Below are 24,369 nucleotides of genomic sequence, written 5' to 3' on the forward strand. Positions count from 1 at the left end.
CATGTACATGTACCATGGCAAGATAGGAGGTCAAGAAAAATCAAGATAGCTGAAGCCTGAAAGGATTAGAGGAAAAGGTTACACAGAAAATATCAAGACTTATTCTATTCCCTTTGACATTGAACAATTACATGTATTTAGACTGCATTGAAATTTGAAGAAGATATTTTCAGCAATTTTATTTGCCTCTTTCTTGATGTATTTCTTTCATTTAGTTAATTCAAGATCCTTTCCACACTTCATGGTTCATAACCACAGCAAATGCTAATAAAAAAGAAATGTCCAAACTTGTACAGAAACCTCTGTGATATTAAGATTTCTTATACTCTATGGTTTCTTTCAGTGCTAACTTATAAGATGTACATTTTAGTTCATTTGAGATTGCACATGGAGCTTTATTATGAATGTACAATGCAATGACCTCTATACACTTGTGATTTTGAACTATTTTGATCAAGATGTTGCTATACACAAAAATAATTTGAAGGCTTTTCAATTCATAGAATGAAGCCCTCTAGCATTTGCAATTATCTCTATTGCAGCTTTCAATAAAAAAATACAATATCAACTTTAATTTGGATTGATTATCTTAGTCAAATGTATAAGAACATAGGCCATAACAAAATAATAAACTAAATCTAAAGAATTGGACACAGTACAGATAAATAGCTTTCATCTTTTTTTATAGCCTGGCATTCAGTCTACTTGTTTGATGACTTTTGAATTGTGTGATTTTTATCATCAAGTTTTGTCTGTTAGACACTAAAAGATATACATGTATGGATATCAACTCTGATAGTTGATTCCTTGATTCCTGTGCATGGTCTTTTGGCACTGTTTGACTGCTTGAATGTGTTATTGCAACATGGCATTAAGAAGCATTTGTAAAAAAAAATTTGCTAGTTGTATGAAACGCAATAATTGCACTTATGGTAATTTGAATAAATATCATACAAATGTACATTTGATTCCAATTCATATATTAGTGTTGCTCATATTGCTATTATGTAGTAATATACAATAGATCTGGGGTGCAGTAGAATGATGTAACTTTTGTGCTCAATTGGCAGTGGCAAGACCCGGCAAGGAAGACAACTGAAGAATGTTGTTGATGTGTCTTGACTTACACTTGACTTTCACTGCAGAAGCAGCTACTCCCTTCTAGCAAAGAGGCTAGAAGTCACTTCTGAAACATAAATGTCAAACATCATTCTGATGTTTCCACTTCACTGTGTCACTGACAAAAAACAACGGATGTTGTTTGAAATGTCTGACCGTTTCCAAAATCACATTGAGTAACTGCTTTTTGATTCTGATTATTTTTCAAAATGACAAAGCTATAATAAAGTGAAAACTGAGTGGAATCTTTAAACAAAAATGTGAGAAGGCACAAAGAACAGGTTAGTCTGTTCTCCATATGCATTCAAGTTAGCTAGCCAAGTTGCTGAACATTAAAAAATTTACAAATACATTGTAATTAAGTTTACCATGTGCATATGAAGTGGCAAGACTACGTCGCCCAGCCCTCTCCAGTTCCCCAGTCAGTGCCACTGAGTCCACCTGCAGATCCATGATGACAGGACCAGGGCCGCTGGGCACGCCGGATGCCATGGTGAAGATGGATGCAAAGTACACAAAGCTGAGCAGCATCTGGGAGGAGAGACAAGAAAACAACTTTGAAAAAACAAATTAATGCAGCTTTTCTATTTCCATGGATAGTTACAACAGGTTGATACGTTACTGATGAATAAGAATAAAAGACACACTCTGTCTCTTTTTCATAACCCTTGCATGCTTTATTGCTATCGATGTTTCAGTAGCCGTCTGTCACCTTAATTCAATTCTCAGTGGTTCACATGGTACTGCAGTTATAGGTGTCACTGCTTACAAAATGCAGTCACAAAAAAATTATTTAAAATCATTATCAAACATAAAGTACTTACAATTTTTCTGAGGAAGGCGACAGACAGTCAACAAAACATTGGTGGTAATAAATAAAGCAAGGGTTGTGCTAAAAGGCTTCTTATTTATCTTTTCTAGTTGCTAGGATTTTAGACTTCTAAATATTCTGTGATTTTCATTCAGTAACCATGTCAGCTCGATTTGCTACATTTGATTTAAATTTGTTTACTGACCTGAACACAGACCACCAGGTAGTTGTACCACTCAGTTGGAACAATGTCACTTGCACCTGTAAAAAAACAATTACAGAATGTATTGACAGGTAATGTGGGTCCTGATATTCCCAAATAAATCCTTGTGCAGGAAAATCTACATCACTTTTTGTCATTAAACCAGATTTTCACTTGCCATTAGAAGTACAAGTACCTGGACTGTGATAGTAAATTCATTCTGGGAGTGGAAATTTAAACAAATCAAGCAGACCTACCACAGAGAGTGCCTGTGGACATGGAGAAGAAGACCATCTTGATGAACAGGACCACCACCAGTTCTGGTGTCTTAGCATCATCATCATGTACAGCTCTCCAACTCTTGGGCTGAATCAAAACAAAAATACTTTTCAGTACATTAATCTCCAATCCTGTCTTTAACTCAATCTTTCAGCAACTTTTCATCTACAGAATAGACAACAACCTAGCAGTGATGTTAACTATTAAACAGATCTTTTTTTTGTCTTCTACGGAGTGTCTTATTCTGTCTTTCTGAAAGCATACGGTGACACTCACCAGTTCTGATACCGTTCTAAAAGTCAACTTTACAGAAGCCACAGGTACAGCATGCAGCACAATAATGTGCTAACACATTAGCTATGAAGTACAAGTACAGGCATCTAGTGCTAAAGCTTCTCATATTCCATAGCCAGGGTTGGTGCCACTGCTGTTATTATCAAATGTCTAAAAACAAGAAGTGAACCGCAGTAACTTTTGTTTTACTTTAAATTTAATCCTTATCATCAATAATCAACAAACATGTGAGCTCATGTTGCCAAAATTGTACGTAAATTTTACAGTTTTGAACTTCCTTCACTTGTTGAGTGCCATGTCCCGAGCTAGGTTCCGGTAAGCGATTTGCAGAGAATCGAACGGGGTGAGACTGTTCACGCAGTGAAGGAAATCGCGCGGGTTCGATTCTCTTCACTTGGATGCGGAGCGCGCACGGCGATGGTGAGCCTATACTATCGTGCGAGACTATTCCCCTGGTGATGAAACGCGCACGAGCGCGATTCTCATCACTTTAAGGCGGAGCGCGCACGGCGATCGTGAGCCAATACTACCGGCCTACTAGACAACTTAAACGTTCGAATACTAGTATCTTCACTTCAAGGCGTCGCGCGAACGCCCGTCATTTTGAAAGACGTTGGGTACGGGTGCTGACACATTTTTGACAGCGATACTTGTCGATAACGTATAGTAAGACTCACTCTGAATTCTCATTTCTGAGTTGGAATTTAACCCTTCGCCGAGAATGTAGTAACGTTACTAATCACGTAAGTCGGCAACAAAACAGAGACAAATAGTTCACGTAAAACCAACATTGTTTGTTTTTTTCCTACTAAAACCTTCTACATAACCGCCTTACATACCACTGCAAATTCATAACGTTACATGAAATATATACAAATACATCATACCTATCCTGTGTATTCAGTTTCTAACTACATAGTAGAACTAGAAGTTATGTTAGTTAAGCCAACAGAACTTGAACAGATACGCAGAGATTAAAATCTCAGAGTATGGCTGCGTCGGTCCACTGCCCGACGACCAGGAACGTCCGATGGCGACGCTCCGACCCAGGAACAGGAACTTCATGCCGAGTTGCACCCTTGAAATCCCTTGACGACCAGCCAGCGGATAAAACCCAAATTCCTATCTACCGATATACTACTACCGATGTAGCTATACAGCTAGCGATGATTAACTAAGGGATATCAACTTATCTAGAAATAGTAACTGAAAGTAGCCGGTAAAAATTGGAAAGGTCTATTATTATAGCGGATAAACGTCTCACATGGGTGTCTGGTTAAGTTTATTGAAGGAAACAAAGTGACAATTTAAATATTTCATACGGTTGTTAAATGTTGCTCCATATTCAAGGAAGCTGGTCAAATTACTTATATTTTGTAAAAAGTTTATTTGATATATCTTGATACGCTTCTCCCCTGCTATTATAATTAGAACGTCCCCTAAATCGTGGGAATCCCCAGTACAGAAGTTCGCTACATGGAAGTTGTACTGGGTGGCGGTCCTTTGATCGAGTATCATATGTGCCGCGCCGACGTCAATCAATTTTGAAAGCACAACTGCGTGTCATGCAATGCATGACGGTATAGCATCAGTTGTCGGTAGAAATAAATATTTGTATGCCTTGTAGTAAATGCACCAAACATTAGTGTCTTCTCCCTTTAAACTGGTGCATGGGTAATGTTTTGTAAGAAAAGTGGTGAGAATGGGTATCAGTCTAAAATATACACTTTGAAGGGATAGTCGATATCGACGGCGTGGGACGGACAGGATGCCCACGAAAGTGCGTGCGTCGCCCGTCTGAAAAAGGGCATTAATGAATCACATGTACCGGTATCATTTCTATATGTTCTTTACTGCGCTGTATATAAACGAGACTGATATAATTATGTGTAATCACTTGGAAAAGTAAATAATACACACGTACATGTGCATCGTCTGAATGAAAATGTAACAGGAAATCGCATGTGGGAGAAACGTCCACAAAGACGGGAAAAGACATGATAGATAGGAAATGATGATAGGAAATATATGTCAGGAAACTTCTAGAAAATGTTTCCAGGGTACTTATTATTAGCATTGGGTACTTTGATAGACTTTGAGACTTTAAATGTACTTAGCTTTAATATGCACTACCACTAAGGAAGATATTTATACAAAGACGAAATAGATTAGAATGAAAGTTTCCGTAACAAAATGACCGGACCCGTTCACAAATCGGCTACGTATGAAATTTCAAACGTAACAGCAGTCGTTGGGATTGTCATGCCTTATAGGACTACACAGCTAGCCGACTCGGCGGTGCGTTAAGGTCAAGGCCACCGTGCCCCCGCTCACAGCGCACCGAGACGCCGGCGCTATAAAATACCTGCAAAGAAAAAAGTTGAAGTTTTAAGTCATGAATCGACTAGAGCTTCCAGATCAATAAAATTGCGACTCAGTAAACTTCATACGTCGGTAGGTATGGCCAAGGAGGTTATATAAGCATAACCTACTTGGTATGGCATTTTCGCCTGAGCGACAGTCAGGCAACTTTTAACAGGGAATATCCATATCCACAGCTGAAGATTTCACATTAAAAACACGATTTCCTGCGAAGTTTCCTGCCACGCCTGGTGCATGATGGTATAGCTTGGGTGGGAAAAGCCGCCATTTTTCTTGTTTTGTTAACGCTACGTCGCAGCGTAAGTGAGCAAACCCGCTGTTGTGTTACTGGAATATGGGCAATGTTTGGCGAGGAATATAATTATGCGTATCTATAGATAATATACACCCATGAAAGAACATTGGACACTTTCATTTTATTTTTCAATTCGACTTTTATGTCCACGAACCAGACCGGAAGAGTCACTCAAAAACTAGTATACGATCTCAGAGTCAAAATACGTATATAGGTAAGCTTCGAGTATTTCAAATATACAGAAACAGAGCATCTTCATGAAGACCAAGAAGCTTTAATAGTAACGTAATATGGTTCATAATGTCTTTTAGTTTTTAGGATTGTCATGCTTTGACTACAGCGAAACGACTCGGGTGGACTGACGGCCGGGGCCGACATAGCCTGGATTCCATACCCCAACCTCAAGATATATCTTTCGTGTTGGGGTCTGGCAACATGGCTGTAGAAAGGTTCTCGAAGGCCCGTTGATCAGTGGGAGGAGAACCTAGGATTGATGACCACTCTCACCACAGGTAGCCAGCTACAACACACCACAGTTGGTCAGCAGGCTATCACAGTAGCGAATCAGCTACGTTATGGATTCAAAAAGGACAGTTGGGGGTCTTTAACCAATCATGGCAGGGGTGTAATTACCTCCTGCTGATCCTGTGTTGTTCTATTGGTGGGGTTTTTTGCCCACTATAAGGTGCAAAATTGAGAAGACTTCCTATCCCATCCGGCCAGACCCCTGCACGATAGATACTTGAGATCGGGCTGGGGTTTGGTAACCAGGCTAGGGCCGACAAGGTCACTGTGAGCGGCTCCGCTCAGTGAGCGCACCCAAGTTCGCCGACGCTATGAAAATATTTGCCTAGCAAAGTGAAAATTATAGTCATGAGATCGACTAGAGCTCCAAGGTCGTTAAAAGTGTTCTACGAGCCCAATCTACACAAATGATGTACTGAGTATATGTGGTGCCTAAACTAGGGGATGTGCCGAGTTGTCCTGATACCGCCGTGCGCGCTCCGCCTTCAAGTGATGAGAATCGCGCTCGTGCGCGTTTCATCACCCGGGGAATCGTTTCGCACTGTAGTACAGGCTCACTGCCATCGCCGTGCGCGCTCCGCATCCAAGTGAAGAGAATCGAACCCGCGCGATTTCCTTCACTCCGTGAACAGTCTCACCCCGTTCGATTCTCTGCAAATCGCTTACCTGTTCTTACCTGATGTCCCACCTCTAGTCTGTAGGTGCATGTGTACAGCCCAGCAAACAGCAGCACAGTGGACAGGTAGGACTGGCCCAGGAACGAGGCACTGGCTTTGTGTTCATACAGCTGCTGAGTCAGCTTCACTGTGGAAAATTACATAAACTTCCAGTCTCCATCATTACAATCCTGAAATGTACATGCATATCTTAGATACGCCAAAAATATCTTCATTTACACCTAATGAACATATGAATACGAGTATATTTGAATGGGACTTTCTATGACTGGCCCAGGTAGGAGGCACTGGCTCTGTGTTCACTTTTCACTGGCTGATGCTCCAACCCAATAACCTGGCAACATGACTGCCAAAGGATTCAACTCAATTCACTTATATAACAATGCTGCATAGCACATAGCGTGTATGTTTTAACGTTTTGACTATGATTGTTTAGCAAACTTATTGTACATATTGTACCCAATTCAGGGAGGCTTGTATAGCTCCCCCTGCCTATGTACTTTTGAGGAATGATAATAAATGTTTCTACTTACAATGCCAATGAAAAACCTCTATCATCTACATGTACAAATGTATATTCACCAATGTGACCTACCTGATGTGTAGATCACAAGGACCAGGTTCACCAACTGGAAGGTGATCATTATAACTATTCCCTGCAAAAAAATTAAGTTATTGACACAGATTAATAATACAAACATCCAACACCATAGTCAGTGACATACCATTTGTAATCTTCCTGATACAGCAATTGTTTGAAAGCAAAGTACCTTTTAAAAGACACCTCTCAGTTATCATAGAAGGATTGAGTACAACATTAAAATCATAGCTGTTACTATTACAGTGGATGCTACTAACTTGTTTAACATGTGATTAACATGTGATTATTTACATGTTAATGTTTGTAACAACACCACTCTTAACAAAGTATGGCACAGTAAAAGAATGGTGATCAACTTACAGCTATGAAGATGTCATTGTTGTCAGCAGGGTGTGCCAAGTCAATGAGAGATAGAATCCCAACATACAGAGACTGGAGAAACACATGCAAAATATGTAAATGACATTGGAATGTTTAAAAACATAATTTTCATACATAAGATTATGAGTATGATACAAGACTGGAAGACAACTACTATAAACTCATATGGCAACACATAATGACATAAGGGTTTACTTCTCTTTAGAGCAATTTTACCATGGTCATGTTGTGTTAACATTCATAACAGAACAGCAAGAAAATCATGCACATGCATTGCACAAAGATCAATATTATTTTTATTCATTTTCTTCTTATCTAATGTACACATGATGTGGCTCTCCTTTGACACAGTAACAATTGATTAATTATATTGCAACACCAGCCAGTAGCATAAACATTCAGAACTCTAGAATTTGCACCATTGACCTGCAATTCAGAAGCAGCCAGTATGCTACAATGACAAAAGAGAAAGTATAAAAGCCTCCATTATACCTGCCACAGCAGTGTAATAATCAGTAGATGTTTTGTGATCCTTTCAATACACGGTGAGGACCATTTGGTCCACCAGGAGACCCGCGAGCTGGAGCTCTGGGAGGATGTCGGAGAGGAACCACTTCGGAAGGTCACGCCATGCTGACTGGTCAGTCTGTGCTTCAGCGTGGTCAATGTCCTGTCCAGGTGGTTCACAAGGCCTTTGAGCTCCTCTAGCTCTGCTTGGTTCAGGGATGGAACACTGCCACTGGAATCATATTAAAAAAAACTTATCATGTTATAGCCTGATTTAATCGCGCTTCTTAGGCCCGTCCTACATTGCCGCGCCCATCCGCGGGGAAGAGGCTACAAGCTACAAGTGCCATCGTCTGGGACCCGTACACCAACAAAGGGATACAGGCGGTGGAGGCCGTCCAGCACAGGGCTGCCCGAGTGACCCTTAATGACTACCGGCAGACTAGCAGCGTGACACAAGTGCTCACCGACCTGCAGTGGCGCCCTCTCTCCGAAAGGAGGAGGAACGCCCGCCTCACCCTTTTCTATAAAGTAGTCAACAATAATATTAATATAGACGCCAGCAATATTCTCAAGCCTGCCCAAGGGTGCACCCGGGGTAGTCACAACTACAAATACCAACCCATATTTGCACGAACAGACATTTACAAGAACTCATTTTTCCCACGCATGATACCCGAGTGGAATGCCCTGCCTGGCACGGTTGTAAGTGCTCCCAACGTTGAGTGCTTCCGTGCCAGGCAGGCAGCCTGCCCGCCCTAACCAGGGAGCTTCAGCTTTCCCCCCTACTATGCCCCACGCGGGGCCATTTGGGGGTATTACCATGCAGATGCAGCTCCGGATAGCGGAGTTTGTGTTAACACAGACTAATCATGTTATGACTCAAAAGTTTATGATCAATGAAAACTGATCAGTGCCTTGTCTGGATGACAAACTGTTTCCAGGGCCTTAACAAACAAACTCCTTGGCTCTTGGGCTAACATGCCCCCAAGGAAATTCTTCAACAGACCCCCTCTCCCACGGACTCTTTCTAGGGGGCCTGTGCTAACATTTCCTTGCTCTGGAAACAGTCTGGCATTCCAGGCTACTCAGTGCCCTGTCCAGGTGTTTGACAAGACCTGTGAATTCCTCTTTCTCTGCTTAGTTCGGGATGCCACACTGCCACTGGAATAATTGTAAGAAATTAGAGGGGTGAGTAAGAACAGAAAGAAACAGACATGCCGACACCCGGGATCGAACCCGGGTCGACGGATTACAAACCAGCAGCGAAACCACTGTGCTAGAAAAGGCTGATCAGCCAAGGCTACTTAAAACCCCTCTATTACATAACAACATTTATATATAACTTTCAAAGTGGAATAACAAAAGAGTTGTAAATTATAATCGACAAATAAATTATTGATCCTGAGAGAGAAATAATGCATTTACTACATTAACGTTAACGTTATATATAATGTTATATATATATATAACAGTATACAATAGCTTGTTTTTGTGCTTGTTAAAAGGATGGGCTTTGATCTTTGGTCCCAATCAAATATATCCCACCAACAAGTTTACACTGCTCAAACAAAGCGTTAGTTCTAGCAAATATTTTGGTAAAAGTTGCAACAAACTCCCAAAGATAGTCACCTTGTGAAGTCTCCTTCGGATGCATTTATCGAGCTCAGGATGGGGACTATGTCTCCTTCATCTCTACAGGAGCTCATTTTAGGCCATAGTCACGAGCTTCGCTCCCAAAATCGCTCGCGGAAACGTTGGGAATGACGACAAATTCGTAAATAGGTCAACGTGTCCGATAAGGGAGGTCAAAGGTTCCCGCCAGATTAGTCAACTTTTGGAAAGGGGACACTGATCCTAAATTGCTACCTTTTTAGAAATTGTTTTGTCAAATTTATTGATATTTATATATAAAAGGAATACATTATGTGCTGTTTTTGTTGTTTTTAAATGATAAGCATATAAGAGAGGTCTTTTTTATCGATATTTCACTTTTCAAATAACGCCCCCTTTTTCATAAAGAGAGTTACCTTCCCAAATCTCGCGAGATTTTAGATACGAGAAACGGCGAGACATTTCATCATCTTTTCATGAGGAGCAAAGAACAACACTGACTGTCTCTCTGTCCTTTTTCAAGCAATTCTGACAGTTATCTCGGAGATAGCGGTATAGAGCTGCCATGCCAACCATAGGAGTAAACAGAGATCTCCTTTTCGAGAGGCTCGGACGGACGTACAGTGAGTAGAGCGTCTCTTTGTTGTTGCTGCATGCATCCGGCATCTGAACATGTGGACCGACCCGCCCCCCTCCCACACCTTCATATCGCAGAACTTTAAATTTATATAGAAAAAATGCACAAAGAGAAGTGCTCTATAGAATCTCTCATACGCTTTGCTGTAACAATCTAGGCGTGCTTTGGTTAGCCTATGTTATAATGGCTATCAATTAAATTTTGCAGTGGGCAGGGTTCTGCTTCACAATAAGATAATTTATCTTGCAAAATTTGCTAGTGCCTATTCAATAAAGAAATTGATTTTACAGCTTGTCCTGTGTTAATTTTTGCAGCTGAAGAGGAGTTTGATGAGCTAATGTTTGACTATGGACTGGAACTGGATGAAGTGGTAAGTCAGACAGGATAGAGCTCATCAATTTTGATAGGCTATTTATATCAATTAAACAATATTCTTAGTTTATAGAAGAACATTTGATTCATTTGCAAGTCAGGAATCTAAAATTTAGATAAGATGTAGGCTATATATTAATCAGTCAAAGAATGACATGAAACAAAAATAAAGAATATTTGTATTTTGAGCCCTGTACATCATTCCATATGTTAGTTTGTCAAGTATTACAAATGAAAACCAATAGTTTGTTGAGACAGGCTTTGTCTAGAAATTTGATCATCACTCTTTTGAACTAGAATATAACAGTTAAATGACAATATATTAGTTTATTTTGCATACCTGGTAAACCACCTTAAGGTGTAACACACCAAGCTGCATATCCAGATAGATTGATTTGATCCACTCACACCAGGAAGGATCCCTACTCTTTTTGATAAGTGTGATGGGTTCTTAACTTCTTTAGCATGCTCGAGGTGTGTCTCTCCTCAAACACAGGAACTCTATTAAACATCATATCTGAAATGTCTGAGGAACAGCCCTAACCGAAGCTAGGTATTCATTTTTATCTGTGGTAAGTGCTTTCCCCAAAGGCACAAGATCGGTGGCACATCAACAGATTCGAACCCAGAACCTCTTGGTTATGAATCAAACACCCTGAGAATTGCCCACATGACCCCATATTTGTACTCCTTATCCACAGACTTCAGAGAAGGCCATGTTGGAGAAAGAGCAGGGTGTGACGGCACAGGGGGCGTCTGAAGCCATCATCTACAGGATAGAGATACCTGCCAACAGGTGGGTGGGGGGAGATGCACTCTTAATAGTCTCCAAGCAGATCTTACACTAACATAAGATAGTCTCATAAGCTGGCAAGGTAGTGTAACTTGCAAAGTAGTGTAGCCACTCTTTTGCCGGGTTATGATGCTACATTTGTATCTTATGCCACCATAGGATCTGCTTTGAGATTACACTCTTACTACTGGTGATGATTATGATTTATAGGGTGTGGTCAGGAAGAATCATGGTGGGAGATAAGATTAGAAAATACACAATTTGCTTTTAGGTTCTTCTAGAGAAGACTTTTATTATCATATATAAGCAGACCAAACTATATGTACTGTATGACCAAGGAGGTTATATAATTAAACCTCCTCAAGGTATGACTGAATTTACTTCATTTTCTATTCTATATCATTTGATGGATGGTCATCATGTCAACTCCCTGGTACATGTTCATGTAGTTGGGTATGAACTGATGATGAAGATGATTTACTTTTGTATAGAGTACAGATAATTATTTCTGACTTCTCTGTTTTATTCTACAGATACGACTTACTGTGTTTGGAAGGACTGGTGAGAGCCTTACTAGTTTTCAAAGAAAAGTAAGTATACATTCATGATTGTCTGCTTATACCTGTTTTCTTAAAGCCTACATATGTGCATGAAGACTCACATTCTGTCAACTATTGATGTGGCTCATATTCTAGACTTGAACACAGACAAAGTGTTTGTTTTTTACAACATATTGATTGATACTAATTTTCATGTCATATATTTATGAGATTTTAGCCTTCTTACCATTCTGCCAATGCATAAATTGCTTTGAATGATATGTTTTCTTATGCTTCTGCTGTCATTAGAGACTTAATCATTGTTAATGTTTTTACAGACAGAAGGCCCCCAGGTACAAGGCTATCCCCCCTGCTGATGGCAACTCCCAACAACTCATCATTCAAGAAGCAGTAAGTTTCTAGACTTGTTTGAGCATTGCACAAAATCACAAATTTCTACTATGGTCAGCAAAAGCCCAATAATTACATCATAAAGCTAGGTCAGGAAAAAACTATATAGCATCATTTCCTTTCCCCTTTGGGAGTCAAATTAATAACTACACAACTTAAACTGCATCCTCTTCAATATTTTCATCCTGCTGTAAGTCATCCCCCAGAGGTTCCCCAAGTGCTTGTCGTAGTCTGGCCCAGAAGAGAGGAACATGCTGCTGTTTGTTGGGCCAGCGTAGGTAGGTGTCCCTGTTAACGATGTTATTCAGCAGCGGGTAGCGCTCTAAGACACGGTCAGGGATGTTCTCCAGAAACACGAGAATCAGGCTCACCCTACGCGGGTCGAACAGGTGATATCTCCCCTGGGACATCTGCAGCTCGTAGTTGCACCAGCTGCTTCGTAGGAAACTCCTCGTGATGACGCAGACAGTTTTCCTGCTCGTTTCCACGGCATCTCGGATGTTGTGTAAGATCAGTTTCCCGCCTACAAAGTCACGTTCTGCGATACACAGGTGGTAGTGAGGAGGGCGGTCTTCCAACATTGGGGACAACATGCGGGACACCCAGGCTTTGTCATTGCTGCTGTATGCCACAAAGGCGTCGTATCTAAACTGCTGCGGTTGTTCCCGGATTTCTTCATATCCACGAAGACGGAGCCTAACTCTAAACCACATGTAAGCAAAGTAGCCACTACAGAAGTTGACAAGGACAGCAGAGAGCATGTAGAGGAGAAGGAAAGAGGTGGATATGGCACAGGCATAGAGGTCACGGTGAGAGGCACAATCAGGGTGAAAATTAGGCAGATCTGTGCCGTGGAGGTCAGGAGGAGTGTTACATTGGTACCACCCTTCTGTCCATCCCTGCACTACAGAAGGGTGAGCATCAGCCCAGGATATAAACCACTCGATCTGACAGTCACAAAAGAAGGGGTTATTGTTGATGGCCAATTTGTCTAGTCCTGGTAAAATGGTCTCAAAATTGGACTCATTCAACAAGGTTATGCTGTTCCAACCTAGGAATAGGGTTTGTAATTTGGGAGAAGCTGAGAACAAAGTCTGTGGAAGGTACATTATTTTGTTTGACGACAAGTCAACTGAGCGTAGGTTTTTATGAACTTTAAACAACTCAGCAGGAAGGTATGTTATGAAAGATTCAGACAGGTCAATGACCTCTAGATTAGGCATGCCATAAAAGATACTGTTGTTTGAAAAACTAGACCAGATTTCTCCTGTCTCCCTCATAATCAGGGTAGTCAAAGATACAAGCCCATGAAATATCATCCCATGGCCAGGTGTTGTAGCAATCCAATTTCCACTGAGGTTCAGCTCAGTTAGATACCTGAGTTTTTCAAAGATAGTAGGATTAGGCCACGGAAAAGGAGTAGCAAATAGTTTGTTATAGGACAAGTCCAAGGTTTCTAGTGTTGTGTTTTCAGGGAAGTTTAAAGTGTTGTCTTGTAGAAAGAGTTGGTTGTGACTCAGGTCAATGTGCTTGATGCTGGCAAGACTGGTGAAGTCTATGATGCTATATTGAGATAAGTGGTTTGTGCCAACATTCAGCACTTCAAGAGATCTTAAACTGGAGAACACTAACTTTGGTAATTGAACTATGTTATTTCCATACAAATCAAGCTCTACTAGGGATGTTAGATTAACAAATGTCTTGCTCGAAACAGTTTCTATATTACTCTCTCTCAATGTCAGTATCTTCAGATTATCCAGTCCAGCAAAAGTGTTGTCCACCAAATTTGTCAGGTCTTTCTCATCAAGCTGAAGAACCTCTAGGTTTTGAAGCCCTCTAAAACCAAATGATTCAATTTCTAATTTATTAAAACCCCAAATGAGATACAAAAATTTCAGGTTTGTGAGGTCATCAAAGTCACCTTGCCGGATGATTGTAACATCAGTTTGATCCATGTTAAGTTCTGTCAGAGTTTGTGCTACCCCTGACAGTGCAGCCTTCGGAATCTGTGTCAGGGAAACATCTGATAGGTCCAAGACCTGTAAACTAGATAATCCATGAAAAGCTAGTCCAGATAGTTTAGTTAGTATGTTTTCTGCTAGGTTTAGGTTTCTAAGATGGTTCAATCCCTGAAAAGCATTATCTTGTATTTCATTGATCATTACATGCTTCAGTGTCAATGTCTTCAAGCTTGTGTTCTGTAGACAAGCAAAAGAACCAGCCTGCATGACTGGAATGTTATAATTGTTTAGTCTTATTTCTGTGATGTTACAGGCACTTAAGCCTTCAAGTGCCTCTTGTAAGTTTGATAACAAAATAGGAATGCCAGACAGGTCCAATTTGTGTACAGTACTAAACAGAGTAAAGAAAGATTTGTCAATATGAGTTATCGGGTTGTCGGAAAAGTCTAGTAGGTCAAACCCATGCGAAAGGAAAGGCTTGAAATCAGAATAGTTCAAAGACGATATGTTGTTTCCAGACAGAATTAGTTCACGCAGTGAAGACATCTTAACAAAATCACTTGAAAATTTGCAGCTGATGAGTTGATTGCAGGAAATATCAAGACTTTTGAGATTCAAACCTTTCCAAATGTCAGCTTGTAGTATGTTATGTAGACTGTTGTGGGAGAGGTCAAGATTTTGCAGAGTAGAAAGAGAGGAAAATAGCTTAGCAGGCAGATACGACAAATGATTCCTTTTCAGTGACAACTTCTCCAAGTTGGAAAGGTTATAGAAGGCAGCTGGTTCAATAACTGACAGTCTGTCGTGTTCTAAGTTGAGAACTTCTAGAAGATGTAGAGAAGAAAAGGAGTTGTTCCTTATTGTCTGGATGTCATTGCTGGATAAGTCCAGCTCGATGAGATCATGAGGAAGGTTGTTTGGAACCCATGTCAGCCCATCCGAGGTGCAGTCAGCAGTCTGGTTCACAATGGTACATGGAGTTCCTGAGATTAACAAGAGAAATGATCTTCTAATTAAAGTCTCTTCAAGTTAAATGATAAATTGTGAAGTAAAAGGTATGAATGATGTATGGTCCTGCATATGGTATTGATTACAAGCAAGATGTTTGTGAATGTACAATGATCATATTTCTAGGGATAGTCAGTCTTTATGCAGAGGTGAAGTCTGGATCAATATGTATGGACAAATACATATACTGTACATGTATGTGCAAATTGTTAAGTTCATTGTGCATCCTCAAGGTAGCAGAACACAGTTTTCGGCCTATGGTGATTTCTATAGTTAAGGACCACAAGGTTACTGACATCGACGGGGATAGAATTATAGTAGGGTGCAGTTTTGAAGCATGACAAACTAATATATTGAAGTCTAGGGTATAATCTACAAAATTTAAGTGAAAACAAAAAAAATGTGTCGCTTTTTTTAAATTTCGCCACCCTCTTTTAAATGGGTCCTTCCATCCAGCAGGGCCATGCGGACTGCAGCCAACTCACTGAGGCAGTCAGTTGTAAAGGTCGCGTGCATTGATACACCGAATGGCCAAACAAAATGATCCTATACATACGATCTAAAAGTTGACTCATTATACTACCATATAGCAAAGTTCATACCCCGCTGTCTTTCACGTTACTAGTCAGGGCTCAAAATACCACCTGCATATGCAGGTTAGTGCAGGTAAAATTGGAGCTGTGCAGGTATTTCTGGTGTCTACCTGCACCTAACCTGCACCGGTCCATGTACTGGGTTTTGCTCATAAATGTCGTTTGATGTAGGTGTATGCTGATTCTTATAAGCTGTTACCACCTGGAAAGTAGAAAAGAAAAATAGCAATAGTTCCTGAGCATTTCTAGTGTAATCCATACTTTCTGAATTCAGAGTGGTTCAGGTAAAATTTTTCTGATGCAGGTAATTTTCAATGTTACCTGCACCAGTGCAGGTATGCAGAAAAAAGTATTTCGAGCCCTGCTAGTACAGTGTATACATATGCTAGAAGAATTTGGTTGCACTACTGTTTTTACCCCTGCGTCATAGGCAAGGGAGGTCGTGTGGAAATGTTCTGCAACCTCAAAGTGCCAAAAATTTTCTTAACATTTTCTCACAACACCCCTTCCCCCTCTACACATGCACACTGACTCACACATGCAGACAATCCTTCCCATAATATATGATTATATCAAGTTGTTACCATACCTTTTGTTGTAACAGTTGTGCATAGGGCTAAAACTATGCCAAGGAATAAAACCTTCTCCAGTGCCAACAGTTTCAGCCTGGTGCATGTACTGTATTGTACATCTTGTCCCAAGGCCATTGCAGGACTTGAGTAAAGACTCAGCATTTCTAATGAATAAGAAATATTCTGTTACCAGGACTGAAATAGGTTCCGATTCTAAAATTTTCAAAACAGGCCATTTTATCATAACATACTGAATGCTGAATTATTTCATTAGGAGATGTACATAAACCTAATTATTAAGTTCATGGTGCTGTGTTTACCTATTTTTATGAATTCAAATTTCAATACATAGTGTTACATTAAATCATGTGGTAAATTTGATTAATGTTTCCATGCCTTTTTATAGATTTTACATTTGTCCTTCCTGGAGAAAACATTGGTTAGAAATAGAAATCTAGATGTGTGCCTTAGAATAGAAATAAGGTTACCTACCTGACTAACACTGAAAATGTAGCAAGAAACATCCAAGACAAATTAGAAAATAATCATGTATAGCCAGTGGCCAGCAGAATGTGACTGGTAAGTACCTTTGAGCTTAGTTTCTACCTTAGTTTCTTATCTAAATCCTCAACAAAATGAAAGAGAAACAACAGAACTTCCCCTTTCATGTGTACATGATTATAAACACTCACCTGATAATTATATTTTAGCCATACCATAGGTATGGTGAAATATATTGTATTCGTAATGTTTCTTTCTTTCTTTCTCCTGTCAAATCTTCAGAACACGGTATCTCCGTTGTTCCTCAACCGAATGACTTGAAATTTGGCACAAGGGTAGAGTGGGCCAATACCCTCGGGCGTTTTTTTCATTTTTTCCATATCTGTCTCTTAAATGATTTTATTAAGGTTTTTTGGTCATCTTAAGACCAAAACTGTATATTTGGGCCCCCTGTACCCTGGTATTAGAACCGAATGAGCTGAAATTTGGCACAGATGTGCCTTGATAAGTCCCCCATATAGATTCAATATCAGTTTTGGTGTACAGTACAACAAAATGCTTATTTTTGCGATTTTTTTACCAATTTTTGACCAAAAAAAGGACACTTTTGGCCCCTGTACCCTGGTATTACAACCAAATGAGCTGAAATTTGACAGAGATGTGCCTTGATAATGCCCCCATATAAATTTAAGAACACTTTTGGTGTACAGTACAACAAAATGCTTATTTTTGCGATTTTTTGACCAATTTTTGACCAAAAAAGGACACTTTTGGCTCCTGTACCTTGGTATTGCAACCGAATGAGCTGAAATTTGACACAGATGTGCCTTGATAATCCCTTCATATAAATTCAATAACACTTTTGGTGTACAGTGCAACAAAATGCTTATTTTTGCGATTTTTGGCCAATTTTTGACCAAAAAAAGGACACTTTTGGCTCCTGTACCCTGGTATTACAATTAAATGACCTGAAATTTGGTATAGATAGGCATTAGATACTTGGTAACAAGATTCAAGTAAAATTTTTGACATAAACAACTTTAAAATGATTAATTTTGGCACTTTTCTGAGGGGAAATTTGTTTTCTTTTGGCCTCCTGACGTGACCTTCCGTGACCCCGCACAGAGCCACACCTGTGCGCGTCAGCCGGAGAGTTAATTGAATCAAAGACCTAGCCAATCAGCGAAGAGGAGGCCAAAGGCTAATTAATATTCATAAGCGGGGCCTCATGATCCCGTATATAGCAGTGTTCCCGCCAGGGGGAGCAAAGCCCGCCTAAGGCTCTCGCATTTTAGACTATTCAGAAGGCTTTATATTGTATCAGTTCTTAGGGGCATATCTATGATAATCGCAGCAGTCACTTAACTTCTCTTCAGGAGTTTAGCGTAACACTGTTTCAGGTCAAACCGTCAAAGGCAACTAAAAACAAACTTTAACGTTACTGAGTTCAACAGTACTTATAACTTGTTATCCGAAGTTGAAACGCTAGCGATGGTATTTTCGCTGCGCTGTTAGCTCCGTGCGACTGTTGTTGACGGTCTTATAACGGTATATTTTGCACCCCTGTACCCTGGTATGAGTAACATTTGGTATAGATAGGCATAATATAGTTGGTAAAATGATCCAAGTAAAATTTTTGGCATAAAGTACTGTAAAGGGCTTAATTACAGCACTTTTTTTAGGGGAAATTGGTTTTCTTTCGTTCTCCATGCCGTGACCTTTCGGACGTTCACCCCACAGAGCCGACATCTGCACCTGCGTCTAGCCGGCAGGAAGAGTTAATTCAATTAATGGTTCAGCCAATCAGCGAAGAGGAAAGCGAAGGCTAATTAATATTCATAAGCGGGACCACACAATACGTTAACTTGAAGACTCAGGCCGTACAGACTTCTCGCCAGGATTTTTTCAAAGCGTCGGACAGGGGTCCGGGGGCCGCCGAATGTCCCTGGCGGGGTCCAGGGGCAGGGCCACTGTGGGGGGGACCCAGGTGGGCGAAGCCCCCCCGGAAGCTCTTGCATTTTAGGCTATTGAGAAGGCTTCTTTTATCAGTTTTTTTAGGGCCATATCTACGATAATCGTAGCAGTCACTTACTTCTCTTCAGCAGTTTGACTTTAAAATATTTCGGGTCAAAGCTTCAAAGACAACTAAAACCTCATAAACAACAAACTTTACTTAGCTCAACAGTATACAAAAATATTGTACGGGTTGCCATCCTTAGTTGAAGCGCTTATTTATAGCGCTAGTATCTTCGCTGCGCCGTTAGCCGCCGTGCGACTTTTGTTGACGGTCTGATATCCCTACGTCGCCGCCTCGCTGATATTCCCACGGACATGTTTCAAAAAAAATACCCAGCAAAAACCGCTGTTCTGCGTCAAATTCTATTCTATAAAACTCAGTGTTACAGTCTAAATATTTTGTAGAAGCACCGCTGTAGGAAAGAAGGTCCAAGCAATGTAAAACATCACGTAGCATGAAGTTCGCTGTCAACTGGCACACAGCACATGACTGTTTGAAACTCTAAGTCTAATCAACAGCCGTGTTTGATTGATAGCCGGCGGTCCTATGATGAAGTCGGCGAAAGGTGCGTTAGTTAGAAAATCTGCGTTTAGTTTTGATACGTAATTATAAGTTAGACAGTGGCGAGAATGATTATTTTCTCATCAATATTTCTCTTCAGAATTATTTGAACTTAATTGTACATCTAAACAATTGGCTTACCTGTGCAATGTTTATATGATTAATGATCAGTGTACTGAAATCATGTGTAACGTATGGCTCCTAGTCAATAGATCAGCATTTTCTCTATAGTGACCACCTGTCTATAGTGGCCACATTTCCTAGTGCTGTTGTTGTTTGGCATAAACTTTGAACATTTAAATTGTAAGTAACTTTAAACTGCCAGAGTTTCAGCCCAATAAAACACTCTCAGCGCCAGGGTATGAACAGACTGACCAGACAGACGAAAATAAATCCTCGAACAAGGTTCAATCGTATCTTCCGGGTCTGGCAGGAAGTTGTTAAACTAAAATAAGAATAGGCTCGATGGTTGATTGCATACAAAGTAAAACAGTTTAACAGTTTTACAGCTTGAAGAAAACAAACGCTCCTACAGTACCTGCACCTGCTTGATAATTATTAAATCGTATGCCCTACTTGAATAAAAAAAGTTCATTGCAATAATAAATGTACCCACATCACAAGGAGCTTATACTTTTTTAAACTTACACCTAGTTATCGTACTGAAAATTGTTAATGACATTACATGAAGTCATTCAACAATTTTCAGTCATGATGAAAATTTTCTGAATGGAAGGTGTGATTATTGTCATTTTCTGAAAAATAGAAGCAAGCTCTGTTTTTACCTGGAGTCAATTCACAATACCAGTCCACTTTGGGGGATAATGTACTGTTAAGAGGATGTTCCATTTTTGCGCAGGGGTGATTTGGAACAGTCCAATGTTGCGTGGGAAGGGGTATGGCTGAAATATGCTGTATTTGCTCTTAAGCAAATGTCGGCCTTTCTAGTACACAATATGTCTGTATGGGAAATGGATCATATGATGATGACTCATATATAATTATATATAACAAAACCTGACCTGACTTTTAAACAGTCTGCCTGTTACACACTAAGTCTTTCCTTGCAACTTTCAGCTGATTTCTAAATTACATTTTAAGGATGTGTACAGTAGACTACTTGTGTATGTTTTAGAACACGATGTGCCATGTCCATGTAGATCTAGAGGTTTTTAGACATTGAGAGTGAGACACAAAACATGACTGCTTAAAGGGTTAGCATAGGTCATGTTTACTAGTACTAAACAAAATGGTACATACATTTGTAAATTTTGTATGTATATCTGTGGTATCTATTTTGTCAACTACTACAAGTACATGTAAATGTGTAATGCTATGTGATTTCTCCCAGTATTGATTTCTTTTTTTGAAGTTAAGAGTTGTCTAAAAACAGGAAGTTGACCTGAATGAAACACCTTGTGGAATGAATAAACATAGTACCAATTACCCCAAGTACTAGTATAGTTATACATGTACTTGCCTGAAGTTGCACTGAACACAAAGGACGTAAAGTATTGTACATATTACACTTCTTTTTCACAAGTTATTGCTTCCTTGCAGAGCATTTCAAGACAATCTGACTCACAATCATTACATATTTGCTCTTTAACTATGCTAGGCTCCTCAGTTCTACTGATCACAATATGCAATAACTCAGTACACAATATGTAGGATTCTAGATTATTTCTTTTTATTCTGCAGCACACAAGAATACATACTATTACGTTTTCAATCATGTATACAAGCTGTGAATATTGACGTTAGTACAGGAAAACTGTACCATCCCTTCCCTTTAGAGGGTAAATATTGACAAATGCATTGATTAAACTATGTCTTCCTCAATGCCATCATCTTCTTGTAAGTCATCCCCCAGAGGTTCCCCTAGTGCTTTTCGTAGTCTGGCCCAGAAGAGAGGAACATGCTGCTGGTTGTTGGGCCACCGTAGGTACGTGTCCCTGTTAACGATGTTATTCAGCAGCGGGTAGCGCTCTAAAACACGGTCAGGGATGTTCTCCAGAAACACAAGAATCAGGCTCACCCTACGCGGGTCGAACAGGTGATATCTCCCCTGGGACATCTGGAGCTCGTAGTTGCACCAGTTGCTTTGTAGGAAACTCCTTGTGATGATGCAGACAGTTTTCCTGCTCGTTTCCACGGCATCTCGGATGTTGTGTAAGATCGGTACCCCGCCTACAAAGTCACGATCTCCGATACACAGGCGGTAGTGAGGAGGCTGGTCTTCCAGCATAAGGGACAACACGCGGGACACCCAGGCTTCATCATTGCTACTGTACGCCACAAAGGCATCGTATCTAAACTGCTGCAGTTGTTCCCGGATTTCTTCGTATCCACGGAGATGGAGCCTAACTCTAAACCACATATAAGCAAAATAGCCACGACAGAAGTTGACCAGGACAGCAGAGAGCATGTAGAGGAGAAGGAAAGAGGTGGTTATGGCACAGGCATAGAGGTCACGGTGAGAGGCACAATCAGGGTGAAAATTAGGCAGATCTGTGCCGTGGAGGTCAGGAGGGGTGTTACATTGGTACCATCCATCTGTCCATCCCTGCACTACAGACGGGTGAGCATCTGCCCAGGATATGAACCACTCGATCTGACAGTCACAAAAGAAGGGGTTATTGTTGATGGCCAATTTGTCTAGTCCTGGTAAAATGGTCTCCAAAGTGGACTCATTCAACAGAGTTATGCTGTTCCAAGATAGGAATAAGCTTTGTAACTGGGAGTTAGCTGAGAATAAAGTCTGTGGAATGTACGTAATTTTGTTTGATGACAAATCAACTGAGCGTAGGTTTTTATGAACTTGGAACAACTCAGCAGGGATGTATGTAATGGAAGATACAGATAGGTCAATGACCTCTAGGTTAGGCATGCCATAAAAGATGGTGTTGTTTGAAAAACTAGACCAGATTTCTCCTGTCTCCCTCATAATCAGTGTAGTCAAAGATACAAGCCCATGAAATATCATCCCATGGCCAGGTGTTGTAGCAATCCAATTTCCACTGAGGTTCAGCTCAGTTAGATATCTGAGTTTTTCAAAGATTGTAGGATTAAACCATGGGTATGGAAGAACAAATAGTTTGTTATAGGACAAGTCCAAGGTTTGTAGTGTTGTGTTTTCAGGGAAGTTTAAAGTGTTATCTCGCAGAAAGAGTTGGTTGTAACTCAGGTCAATGTGTTTAATGCTTGCAAGACTGGTAAAGTCTATTATACTGTATGGAGATACGTTGTTCCTGCCAAGTTTCAGCACTTCAAGAGATCTTAAATTGGAGAACAATAACTGTGGTAATTGAACTAGGTCATTATCATACAAATCCAGCTCTACTAGGGATGTTAGATTTACAAATGTCCTACTTGAAACAATTTTTATATTACAATCTCTCAGTGTCAGTATCTTCAGGTTGTCCAGTCCAGCAAAAGTGTTGTCCACCAAAGTTGTCAGGTCTTTCTCATCAAGCTGGAGAACTTCTAGATTTTGAAGTCCTCTAAAACCAAATGGTTCAATTTCAAGTTTGTTAAAGCCTAAAGCAACATACAGATATTTGAGGTGAGTTAGGTCACTAAAGTCATCTTGCTTGATTATTTCAATATCACTTGGAAACATGTTTAGTGTCCTCAGAGTCTGTGCTACCTCTGACAGTGCATCCTTTGGAATCTGTTTCAAGGGAACCAATGAAAGATCCAAAACCCGTAGACTAGATAATCCATGAAAAGCTAGCCTTGATAGTACAGTAAGGTCAGTTCCTGCTAGGTATAGGTTTTTAAGATGGTTCAATCCTCGAAAAGCGTTGTCTTGTACTTCCTTGATATTTGCATTCTCCAGTTTCAATGTCTTCAAGCTTGTGTTTTGTAGACAAGCAAAAGAACCAGCTTGAATGACTGAAATGTTATAATAGTTCAGTCTGATTTCTGTAATGTTACAGCCACTTAAACCTTCAAGTGCCTCTTGTAAGTTTGAAAGCAAAATAGGAATGCCAGACAGGTCCAAAATGTGTACAGCACTGAACAGAGTGAAGAAAGGTCTGTCTATTTGAGTTACGGGGTTGTCAGAAAAGTCCAGTAAGTCAAACTCATGCAATAGGAAAGGTTGGAAGTCAGAATAGTTCAAAGATGACACATTGTTTCCAGACAGAATTAGTTCACGCAGTGAAGACATCTTAACAAAATCACTTGAAAATTTGCAGCTGATGAGTTGATTGCAGGAAATATCAAGACTTTTGAGATTCAAACCTTTCCAAATGTCAGCCTGAAGTATGTTATATAGACTGTTGTGGGAGAGGTCAAGATTTTGCAGAGTAGAAAGAGAGGAAAATAGCTTAGCAGGCAGATAGGACAAATGATTCTTTTTCAGTGACAACTTCTCCAAGTTGGAAAGGTTATAGAAGGCAGCTGGTTCAATAACTGACAGTCTGTCGTGTTCTAAGTTGAGAACTTCTAGAAGATGTAGAGAAGAAAAGGAGTTGTTCCTTATTGTCTGGATGTCATTGCTGGATAAGTCCAGCTCGATGAGATCATGAGGAAGGTTGTTTGGAACCCATGTCAGCCCATCCGAGGTGCAGTCAGCAGTCTGGTTCACAATGGTACATGGAGTTCCTGAGATAAACAAGAGAAATGATCTTCTAATTAAAGTCTCTTCAAGTTAAATGATAAATTGTGAAGTAAAAGGTATGAATGATGTATGTTCCTGCATATGGTGTAT

General features: G+C 40.2%; 2 protein-coding genes across 2 annotated transcripts in view; one reads left to right on the top strand and one right to left on the bottom strand.

Moving 5' to 3' along the window:
- Positions 1–378: 378 nt before the first annotated feature.
- LOC118430755 lies at positions 379–9,898 on the bottom strand. The gene is made up of 9 exons (XM_035841772.1): positions 9,706–9,898; positions 8,059–8,305; positions 7,546–7,617; positions 7,180–7,240; positions 6,596–6,711; positions 2,390–2,498; positions 2,136–2,191; positions 1,488–1,650; positions 379–1,186 (listed from the first exon to the last, which is right to left on the bottom strand). The coding sequence occupies exons 1-9, from the start codon at positions 9,780–9,782 to the stop codon at positions 1,152–1,154; spliced, it is 936 nt and encodes a 311-aa protein (XP_035697665.1). The 5' UTR covers positions 9,783–9,898; the 3' UTR covers positions 379–1,151.
- Positions 9,899–10,124: 226 nt separating this feature from the next.
- Positions 10,125–24,369, top strand: part of LOC118429985 (phenylalanine--tRNA ligase beta subunit-like) — a 28,471-nt gene continuing 14,226 nt past the window's right edge. Inside the window, exons 1-5 of the mRNA XM_035840644.1 lie at positions 10,125–10,310; positions 10,639–10,694; positions 11,398–11,492; positions 12,023–12,079; positions 12,367–12,439. Coding sequence (XP_035696537.1) covers positions 10,253–10,310; positions 10,639–10,694; positions 11,398–11,492; positions 12,023–12,079; positions 12,367–12,439 — 339 coding nt within the window. The 5' untranslated portion in view covers positions 10,125–10,252. The remainder of the gene's footprint in view (positions 10,311–10,638; positions 10,695–11,397; positions 11,493–12,022; positions 12,080–12,366; positions 12,440–24,369) is intronic.

The sequence above is a fragment of the Branchiostoma floridae genome, chromosome 14, assembly GCF_000003815.2.
Source record: "Branchiostoma floridae strain S238N-H82 chromosome 14, Bfl_VNyyK, whole genome shotgun sequence".
Taxonomy (NCBI): Eukaryota; Metazoa; Chordata; class Leptocardii; order Amphioxiformes; family Branchiostomatidae; genus Branchiostoma; species Branchiostoma floridae.

Coding starts and splice junctions, on each gene's coding strand:
- LOC118430755 (XM_035841772.1), bottom strand. CDS start 9,782: ATGAGCTCCTGTAGAGATGAAGGAGACATAGTCCCCATCCTGAGCTCG. Junction 7,618..8,058: donor TTATTACACTGCTGTGGCAG/GTATAATGGAGG, acceptor GTGTTTCTCCAG/TCTCTGTATGTTGGGATTCT. Junction 2,499..6,595: donor CATGCACCTACAGACTAGAG/GTGGGACATCAG, acceptor GTTTTGATTCAG/CCCAAGAGTTGGAGAGCTGT.